We start from the raw sequence: 9,935 nt of genomic DNA, 5'->3' as shown, positions 1-9,935 counted from the left end.
TATTAATCCAATGCCGTAAATACAATGAAGATAAGTTATGATTTATAAAAAATAAAAATATAAAAATTGGGAGAAATATAGATTTGGTGGGCCCTTTGAAACGGAAAAGGGTAAATCCGTAATAAGCACCTCGAGCACGAAGGTGGTACACTCTCTTCCTTCTATATAAAGCACCATCGTCTTCAGCACATAAACCACCACCATTTTTATGCATCAGTCAAGGTTTTATTCTTCGTTTTTTTTTAAAGATTTTTATTTGTTAATCGGTATAGTGTCGATTTCTTAAATCTGATTCCGAGATTTTGTTTTCCGATGCATTTCAGTCTGAGAAGAAAGCTTGGAAGCTCTCTATCTCGCTCAAGTAAGCTCAATCTCTCTCTCTCTCTCCATTTACAGATACCGACGATTCTGATGTAGATTTCCTGATTATCCATCCGATGGATCGTGTATATACCGATCGCTTTAATAACTTTCGATTGTTATTATGTTTTGGATTATTGGTGTGATCGCTCTTTCTGTGAATCGGAAACTGCTTCGTATATCATAATTTTGCTTAATTTGATGGGTTTTGCATTTGCGATTGTGATTCTTTGAGTTCTTAAGTTATTTTTTTGAGTTTTTATAAGTATAATGTCAAGTTCTGTTTCCCTGAGTTTTTTCCGATGCATTTCAGGTTGAGGAGAAGCAAGCGTGGAAGCTCTCTCTCTCTCTCACTCTCGCTGGCTCATGTAACCTCCAACTCTTTCTATCTCTCTGTTTTTACCGTTTTAGCTTCCTTGACTAGATCTGACGCTTCTAGTTTAGACGTCGTGACATTCCGATCCGTTTACATTTTGACCTTCTTTTTGTTTATTTGTTTCAGATAAAATGTTGCTCAAGCTATTTCAACAATCCAGGTTCTTCAAATCCATTAGCGGATTGGGAAACGTAGCGTCTCCATCTCATGGATTTGTTGGAACCAGAGCATCACGTCGTAAGTTTTTTCATATTTTCTTTTAAGAAATGGAGCTTCTCGCTTCGTTTTATCTGTTTTACCTCGTTTTTTACATACATGTAAAAACTTGTTTTTTTTTTTTATCCTAGCTCCAGCTGTATTTGGTACTCACTATCTTCGTCTTTTAGGTTTGTTTTTTTTCCCCCTCTGTTTCCTTCTGTTTTTCCATCATCTTAATGATTATCTTACTTTTATTAATATCAAATTTATTAAAGCTACGGATTCATCTCCTCCAAACGATACTATTGGGCCTCAATATGGTGATCCGGTCAGACTACCTGGTTACCCACAGGTAAAAATGTTAATTTTATTTTGGGCCTGGGCCTTTGTTTTCTCCTCTTAATTTTTATTTTTTTAAGCACAAAACGACGTCGTTTTAGAATTTAATGAAATTGTTAACATTGACTTAAATCTGTTAAATTGACCAGTTTGTTAATTTAACGACGTGTTTTATTTGGCCGAGTCAACAAAAATTAAAAATTTAATTGAAAAGTCAACTAAAATTGAGAATTTAATTCATCAGACCCAAAATTGATGCTTTATTTCATCACTTTTGGTAAATCGATAATTTTTTTGACATTTTTCCTGGCAGACCAGACATTTTTGTTTTTCCAATTTGTGGCATAAGCGACAAGTCTTCTTCTTGTTTTTCTTCTTATCAGTTAGTAGATTTTAGCACTGCCAAAACTCAAGTTTGGTGGGACACCGAGAACTCTCCAGTTCCAAGAGGCTTCGATGCCTACAGAATTGGAGGGAACATTAGAAACGCGCTCAACGAGAATGGCTATCGCGGGCCTATTTCTATACGTGCTTTCGGCAACATGAGACTCATACCTACCCCGATCCAGCTGGCCCTCACTTCCACTGGTATCGATCTATACCACGTTCCAGGTAAAATTCTCTATAAATTTATTTATTTCTTTTGATCTAAATACTATTATTTAGGTTGTTTTTTTCTTTTTTAGGAAATAAAGTTGGTTCGCGTAAAACGATAAAAGATGCCAGTGACTTTAAAATTATCGGCCATGTTTTAACTTGGATTGCGCTCAATCATCCCCAACCTTCCAACTTGATGGTAATAACGGGCGATCGTGATTACTCCGTCGCTCTTCATCAACTGAGATGCCGCTCATTCAACATACTGCTGGCTTGTCCCGAAAGTTCTACTTCCACTGCCCTCCTTCGCGCAGCTACATCGGTTTGGAAGTGGAACTCGTTGATTTTGGGACAGAAACCTTTGGCTGAGAACGAGATTGAAGATCTCATAGCTGCCGGTTTGAAGAAATAAAACTATTTTTTGGTAAGTTGAAGAAATAAAACTCTAGCCTATATGTTTATGTCGTTTTCATAAATAAACTTAATTTTATTGTTGTTTGTTTTGTGTTTTTTTCTAATTTGTGTTAAAACTTGAAAAATGGTATAAATGCTTAACATTTTAGTTTATTTAATTTATTTTTGTTGTAATCACTTTTCTTAATTACCTTAGATTTATGGGTGCGAAATTGCTGAATCAAACATCAGTCCCTCTTTCTCGCGCGCGCCTTTCTCCGATCCTCTCTGCTTCCAATCGACGATTAGATCCTTCTCCTTCTCCGATTCTACAATGCATTTCTTACGTCGTCGGAATTAAACTCTTGATAGGCGAGCTGGGTTCATAAATTTGTTTCGACATTTTCTCTGATCCTTTGTTGGGGTCGGATTTGACCCAGGATAGCGTGCCGACCATACCGCCTCGGGAGCCATAGATGAATTATCCCGAACCGGACCAAAACACCTCGGAGTTCTCGTCAAGAGCCCATACCGACCCGACCTCGGAACGCCTCGGGAATAAGACTTGGACAATCATCCCGAGGCGGGCTCGAAAACACCTCGGGAGCTTGCCTTCAAATACCGCAGACCAAGCATCCCGATCATGACCCGAGGCCAGCTTAATCACGGCTCGGAAAGATCTCGTTTTAGACAGAAAGACTTCGAAAGACTTAGCCGATGTAAGTTCAAAACACTTCATCTCCGAAAACCCCGGAAGAGATAATCTTCGAAGATATCACCGGATACAAAAATCCCAGAATCTTCGGAAGATAAAGACAAAGAGGAATTTTCCGAGAATATCGCAAGGGATGATATTCTCGGACCCTATAAAAAAGCACCTTAGAGAACAAACAAAGGGACGCACAAAAGGGCTCTCAACTTGAGGCTATCAAGAACGCTCTGACTTTGAAGGCAAAAAACACCTGTTTCTCATATTTTATCACACTTGTATGATAAAATCATTACTTTCTCATTAATAAAATCAAGAACACCGTCCACGGTAATTGAGAATTCTGTTGTTCTTTGAGAATCTCACAAAGATCCGTTCTTTGAAGAAACCTTTAAAACAAATTCTATTGTGCGAATTTTGACTCTCACAATTTGGCGCTAGAAGGAGGGGGTAGAGATTTCTCTAACACCCGGAACACGGAACCAATCACCCAATTCACAATGGTCAACAATCAAGTCTCCAGTAACGTAGTTGATACAGAGGGGAACCCAATCCCTCCAATCCAGACAGATGCTCCTGAAGCCGTTGCTCCCGCGACCCTAGCAGAGAACTGAGGAGTATGATGGCTCAACTTCAACAGGAAAACTAAGAATCGAGTATTTCAACGGGTCTTTCGATCCAAAAGGGCATTTAAAGTCGTTTATCATCTCCGTGGCCCGAGCCAAATTCAGACCAGAAGAAAGAGACGCTGGTCTCTGTCACCTGTTCGTCGAGCACTTGAAAGGGCCAGCCCTGGACTGGTTCTCGAGACTCGAAGGGAATTCTGTGGATAGTTTTCAGGAGCTATCGACACTTTTCCTAAAGCAATATTCGGTGCTAATCGATCCCGGCACGTCAGACGCCGATCTATGGTCGTTATCTCAGCAGCCTAATGAGCCACTTCGAGATTTCCTCGCAAAATTCCGATCCACCTTAGCCAGAGTAGAAGGAATCAACGACGTGGCCTCGGAGCAACATTGGCAGCAAAGTTCCTGGCCGGAGAAATTGGTGGAGGCTTAACCATCGATGATGAACCCCGAAGATCAAGAAAAAACCGCTTTCTACACAGAGCAAGGAATTTTTTGCTACCGAGTGATGCCCTTCGGACTCAAGAACGCCGGGGCGACCTATCAACGCTTCGTCAACAAAATTTTCGCCTTACAGATCGGGAAGACGATGGAAGTCTACATCGACGACATGTTGGTGAAATCTATGGAAGAGAAAGACCACATAACCCATTTGCGCGAATGTTTCAAACAACTAAACTTATACAACGTCAAACTCAACCCACCGCGGCATCGAGGCGAATCCAAAGCAAATCGAGGCATTGTTGGGAATGGCATCGCCTCAAAACAAGCGAGAAGTGCAGCGCTTAACCGGAAGAGTTGCGGCCCTTAACCGTTTCATCTCTCGATCAACAGACAAATGCTTAGCCTTTTACGATGTGCTTCGGGGAAACAAAAAGTTCGAGTGGACGATCCGATGTGAAGAAGCTTTTCAAGAACTCAAGAAGTACCTAGCAACACCACCCATCCTCGCCAAACCCGTAATCGGAGAGCCATTATATTTGTATATTGCCGTATCAGATACTGCAGTCAGCGGAGTGCTAGTCCGAGAAGACAGAGGCGAACAGAAGCCGATTTTCTACGTCTCAGACTTTCACCGGCGCGGAAGCTACGACCTTATTTTCAATCCCATTCCATCGTAGTAATGGGATCCATGCCACTCCGCGCCATCTTACACAGTCCAAGCCAATCAGGACGTGTAGCTAAGTGGGCAATCGAGCTCAGCGAGTACGACATCGAATATCGGAACAAAACATGCGCAAAATCGCAGGTCCTAGCTGATTTTATCGTCGAATTACCCACCAAAGAAGCTCGGGAAACCCACTCGACACAACTTGGCTCCTACATGTAGACGGTTCGTCATCAAAACAAGGCTCGGGTGTAGGCATCAGCCTCACCTCGCCAACGGGAGAAATCCTCGAGCAGTCATTCAGGTTAAACTTCGAAGCTACCAATAATGTGGCCGAGTACGAAGCTCTCGTTGCCGGACTTAATCTAGCTCGGGGGTTAAAGATTGAAAAAATCAACGCTTTTTGCGATTCCCAGCTCGTCGCGAATCAATTCAACGGGGAATATACAGCTCGGGACGAGAAAATGGAAGCCTACCTGATTCATGTTCAAAAGTTAGCAAAAAATTTCGACGAATTCAAATTAACAAGGATTCCAATGGAGAAAATTCATCGGCCGACGCCCTAGCTGCTCTGGCCTCAACCTCCGACCCGAACCTGAGCTCGGCGAAGAAGAACACGTCCTCCCGATACAAATCAGCACGGATCAAGATGACCCGGACGAATGCAGCCCAAAGTGGATGGAACCCATCATAAGCTATATATCCGAAGGGAAATTGCCCTCGGATAAATGGAAGGCTCGTAAACTCAAAGCTCAGGCTGCACATTTCGTCTTAATAGGGGAAAAACTTTACAACTGGCGATTATCCGGACCATTGATGACCTGCGTGGAAGGAGAAGCGACTTGCAAGATCATGAAGTAAATTCACGGCGGTTCGTGCGGAAACCACTCTGGGGGAAGGGCTTTAGCCGTCAAAATAAAACACCACGGATTCTTCTGGCCAACGATGATCAAGGATTGCGAAAAAATTTCAAAACGATGTGAAAAATGTCAAAGGCATGCGCCGACAATCCATCAACCAGCCGAGCTCTTGTCATCAATCTCCTCGCCATATCCCTTCATCAATGGATATAATTGGACCTATGCATCCCTCGAAGCAAAAAAAGTTAGTCCTCGTTCTAACCGACTATATCTCTAAATGGATAGAAGCCGAATCTTACGCCAGCATAAAGGACGCTCAAGTCGAAAACTTCGTGTGGAAACATATCTTATGTCGCCACGGGATACCGTATGAAATTGTTACGGATAACGGCTCCAAATTTATATCGACCCGTTTCCAAGGCTTTTGTGATAAATGGGGGATTCGACTTAGCAAAGTCAACACCACGATATCCCCAAGGGAACGGCCAAGCCGAGGCCGCAAACAAAACGCTCCTCGACGGCTTAAAGAAACGGCTCGATGCTAACAATGGCTCGTGGTCCGACGAACTCGAAGGCGTGCTTTTGTCGCATCCGACAACTCCTCGCCGAGCCACAGGAGAAACCCCTTTCGCCTTAGTCTACGGGACAGTGCATAATTCCGGCCGAGATGATAGTTCCAAGCCTACGACGAAGCCTATCCCCGGAGAACACTCCTGATAACTCTCAAAGGCTCCTCGACGAACTTGATCTGATTGACGAACGAAGAGATTCGTCCCTGGTTCGAATACAAAATTATCAGAATGAAACGGCTCGTCATTACAATTCAAATGTTCGGCAACGAAGATTCCACGAAGGAAATCGGGTCCTCCGAAAAGTTTACCAGAACACTGCCGAACCGAACGCTGGAAAACTCGGGACGAACTGGAAGGACCATACTTAATTTCAAAAGTCATCCGACCCGGAGTGTATGAGCTCGCTGACTTAAACGGTAAAGCCGTTCCAAGATCATGGAACGCAATGCACCCAAGGAAATACTACAACTAAATCCGAGGTGACTAAACTTGAACTACGAGGTGGCTTGATCCCTGAAAAGGGTACGTAGGCAGCTCGTCTTCGGACGAGTTCAGTACGTGGGTCCGTATATTCATACTCCCATTTTTACTATCAAAAATTAAAAATTCAACTTTTTACTCGTCTAATACAATGAGCGACGGCTCGGAGTATCCATTACGCCTATTCGGCTACAGCGCGCTATACAAATACGAGGTGAAAACTTATCAGATTATTTCTGATAAGGAATTTTCATCTTCAGAAACCCGGTTATACTTTTAACACCGGTATCCCAGCTCGTTCCTAAACGCTGGTCAAGGAGTGAATACGATCGGGTCGCAACCGAGAGACTCACTCTAAACATTTTTTATCTAATAAAACAATTCAGAATTAATAAACCATAACTTTTGGGTTTCAAAAAATGACTTAAATTGGATAAAGCCATCCAGGCAGGTTCTACATAACGGATAAAGCCATCCAGCTATAAGTATTATAACCGAGCAGAGAGAAGAAAAACAAAAAACCGCCTCGGGTCCCTAGTCGAGATCTTCGGATGGTCGATTATCCTTGGCAGGGAGGAGAGATCCGGCTTGATCTGTAATTCCCGCCTCGTCAGCCAATGACTCGACCGATCTGTGACCACCCGGACTCAGAGGAGCGGGCTCGGGAGCTGGAGCTTTGAGGTCATCTTTCAGCTCGGACATGAAGCGATTAAGATTTACCTCAGCATCGGCGAAATCTTTTAACCACTCATCAACTTGCTCCTTCTCACTCTCCAGAACTCCGCCACCTTCGAGGGCCTCGATCAGCTGCGCGTTGGCTCGCGCCTGAGACAAGTACATGAATCGGTCATTGACCTCATCAAGGAGCGACACTTTGTGCTCGGCGTTCTTCATTTTAGCAATAAAAGTCTCGGAGACCTCCCGCCTCGTCGTCTGGACGGCCCGAGCCACCTCGCTGTCACGAAGTCCCCTCGCCTCGGATAACATCCGCTTAAGACGGACGATCTCAGAGTTCGCCTTGAGATTCTGCTCGGCCATCTTAATGGCGTTCTCTTTATTCACATGAGCCGTCCTCTCGACCTCTTCCTTTTCCAGTTTCGCTGCAGCAGCTTCGGAGAGTGCCTCGTTCTTCTCTCGCTCGATGGCCTGAATCCGAGACTCCGCCTCGGCCAATTTACCAGCCACCTCCATGTTGCTTCGCATAGCCGAATCATACGAATGTACCATCCGGTTCATCGAAGCGACAGCCTGGAAAAGAGAAAAGTTAGCTTTATAATGATAACACCAAGATAGGTTATAAGCAACAGAATTCATACCCGCAGAAAGTGAGATGCCGTCTCGGCATACTTCCGAGATTCCAGAAGAGTATCTGGAGGAGGAAGCAAGGGACCAACACATCCCCCGAGCAGATTAGCCGAGGCAGTACGATCTTCAAAGATGGGGAGTATTTTCTCCACCTCGGAGCCGGATGCCTTCTTTTTCTTCTTCTTCTTCTTTGACGACACATCGTCAACCCGAATGCGCTTACCTGCCGCTTTGTCAATCGCAGGTAACGCCAAAACCGCCTCGGGCGCAGCAGCGGATGGCTCGGCTCCCTGAGCCTCAGCGGGCGCCGCGTCAACCGGCCCGGCAGTATAGGGATTGACCCCATCTCGAGATGCCTCGGGAGCAGTCTGCGGCGCGGTAGCATCGGGAATAACATTCCCATCTTGGGTCGCCTCAGGATCGGCCCGCGGTGAGATCAATCCCGTATTAACAAGGCGCCTCTCTTCCGCCAATCGCCTCTCCTTGTCCTCTTTCTTCTTGGCATAGACCTCCCGCAAAGTAAGTTTCGTCGATTGCATGTCCACGAAAAATTGAGTGCGATGATCGGAAGATTCCGAACTAGTGGGACAAGAAACGCCGTGAAGAAGACGAAGCGCACACTCAACTCGTTCCCGAGAAAAATGCTTCAGCCAATCGCACTTTCGAGCCGACAACGCGTGAAAAGCCGAAAGAAAATCGTCTGGAATCGGCTCGAGAAACTTGAGAGTGCGTTCTGCAAAAGGAAAATTGCAATTAGAGAACGAAATTAACATCACCTCGGGTACTAATAAATTTCTAACTACAACTACCCAAAATTCCCCATCTCGTCAGAACAGTCCCGAGGAGATCTTCATGAATAGCATCTTCAATGGCTACAAAGAAGAAGTGATCGGTATATGGCTCGTCTTTGCTCGGGAACCCATCGATAATCTTCTTTCCCTTAGCGGGGGAAATGTAGTACCGGTCCACTTCGGATTTTGGCACCCGCCGGATCTCGAGAAAATTTCTCAGATGAGCCAGCGTTATCTCCGTTTCAGACTCGTAACTTCGAATCAAAATCCCGAGCAGATGTCTCAAAGACCGCATCGTGATCTGGGAAAGAGCGATCTGATATGATGTCACATATTCCAGGACCAATCTCGGGATCGGCAACCATAAGAGACAGCCGTAGAAGAATCCCTCGTACAGAGTATAGAAACCTGCAGGAGGACTGTCGGCTCGCTCTTCAGGGCTCGGAACACGCAAGGTTACAGCACCAAGACCAAATCGAGCCTTAAGATCCGAGAGAGATTGCTCGGTACACATTGATGAACCGGGAGGATTTGGCATTACCGCCTTTTTCTTCTTTTTCCTCTTCTTCTTCTCAGCTTTCTCGAAAGCCTTCTGCTCGTTAAGACGCAAGATATCCTCTGTCTCATTCGGGCCGAAGTAAAGAAAGTCCTCGATCTTAACCGTCGGCATGAGGGGCTCGGACGCATCTTGCCAATTGGATGTCCCAGCTTCATCGACCATAGGAGCAGAAGACCTCCGAACGAGATGCGGCTCGGGATCGTCGGGTAAATCCAATTCCCGAGCGATATCGGCATTGGTGTCTTCCCGAACCGTGAAGGGAGTCGTCTGCTCGGGGGAATTCGATGAAGAAACAGCATCTTCAGAAGACGTCCAAACTGATCTCCGTTTATAGATCTGAGGCAGATCGTCTGGATGTTTTGAATCGCTAGAATCGACAAGAGAAGCGCTCGGGGTCGACGGTGATTGCGAAGAACTCATTCTCGGCTCGGGACGTTAGACGAGAAGGAAAACAACCGGAAAACTCTATTTCTATCCCGGCAAAATCAAAAATAACAAAGAACAACGGGACCTCACCGGAAAAGAAAAAGCAATAGAAATATCAAGATCAGAGAGAAGGAAGCAAACCTCGTTTATTTTCTTCGAAAACTTCAAATGAAGTTATTGAAGGAGTGGCTCGCTGCTTATATAGAGATTTTCAAAGGCGCGTCGGGTCCGCATTA

General features: G+C 44.9%; 1 protein-coding gene and 2 pseudogenes across 5 annotated transcripts; 2 read left to right on the top strand and 1 right to left on the bottom strand.

Annotated features, from left to right (window-relative positions):
* The first annotated feature begins 195 nt into the window (after positions 1-195).
* AT3G60940 (Putative endonuclease or glycosyl hydrolase) lies at positions 196-2,451 on the top strand. Of its 2 annotated transcripts, NM_115958.3 has the most exons (8): positions 196-222; positions 324-361; positions 674-728; positions 863-973; positions 1,084-1,122; positions 1,210-1,286; positions 1,657-1,885; positions 1,960-2,451. In NM_115958.3, the coding sequence occupies exons 4-8, from the start codon at positions 868-870 to the stop codon at positions 2,280-2,282; spliced, it is 774 nt and encodes a 257-aa protein (NP_191653.1). In that variant the 5' UTR covers positions 196-222; positions 324-361; positions 674-728; positions 863-867; the 3' UTR covers positions 2,283-2,451. The 2 variants fall into 2 exon arrangements, with proteins under 2 accessions (NP_191653.1, NP_001325824.1); NM_001340064.1 differs by lacking the exon at positions 196-222 and having other exon boundaries at positions 282-361.
* Positions 2,452-3,621: 1,170 nt separating this feature from the next.
* AT3G60935 lies at positions 3,622-6,747 on the top strand (annotated as a pseudogene; the record flags this gene model as incomplete). Its single annotated transcript has 1 exon — positions 3,622-6,747.
* A 278-nt stretch (positions 6,748-7,025) lies between these two features.
* AT3G60930 lies at positions 7,026-9,870 on the bottom strand (annotated as a pseudogene; the record flags this gene model as incomplete). Of its 2 annotated transcripts, none has more annotated exons than one of them (3): positions 7,026-7,866; positions 7,935-8,656; positions 9,841-9,870. The 2 variants fall into 2 exon arrangements; another variant differs by lacking the exon at positions 9,841-9,870 and adding an exon at positions 8,733-9,482.
* Between the last annotated feature and the right edge of the window lie 65 nt (positions 9,871-9,935).

Source organism: Arabidopsis thaliana, chromosome 3, assembly GCF_000001735.4.
Source record: "Arabidopsis thaliana chromosome 3, partial sequence".
In the NCBI taxonomy this organism is placed as follows: domain Eukaryota; kingdom Viridiplantae; phylum Streptophyta; class Magnoliopsida; order Brassicales; family Brassicaceae; genus Arabidopsis; species Arabidopsis thaliana.
Note: the sequence above shows the minus strand (reverse complement) of the source record. Positions and strands in the feature narration are given on the sequence as shown.

Coding starts and splice junctions, on each gene's coding strand:
- AT3G60940 (NM_115958.3), top strand. CDS start 868: ATGTTGCTCAAGCTATTTCAACAATCCAGGTTCTTCAAATCCATTAGC. Junction 1,123..1,209: donor TCACTATCTTCGTCTTTTAG/GTTTGTTTTTTT, acceptor AATTTATTAAAG/CTACGGATTCATCTCCTCCA. Junction 1,287..1,656: donor GACTACCTGGTTACCCACAG/GTAAAAATGTTA, acceptor TCTTCTTATCAG/TTAGTAGATTTTAGCACTGC.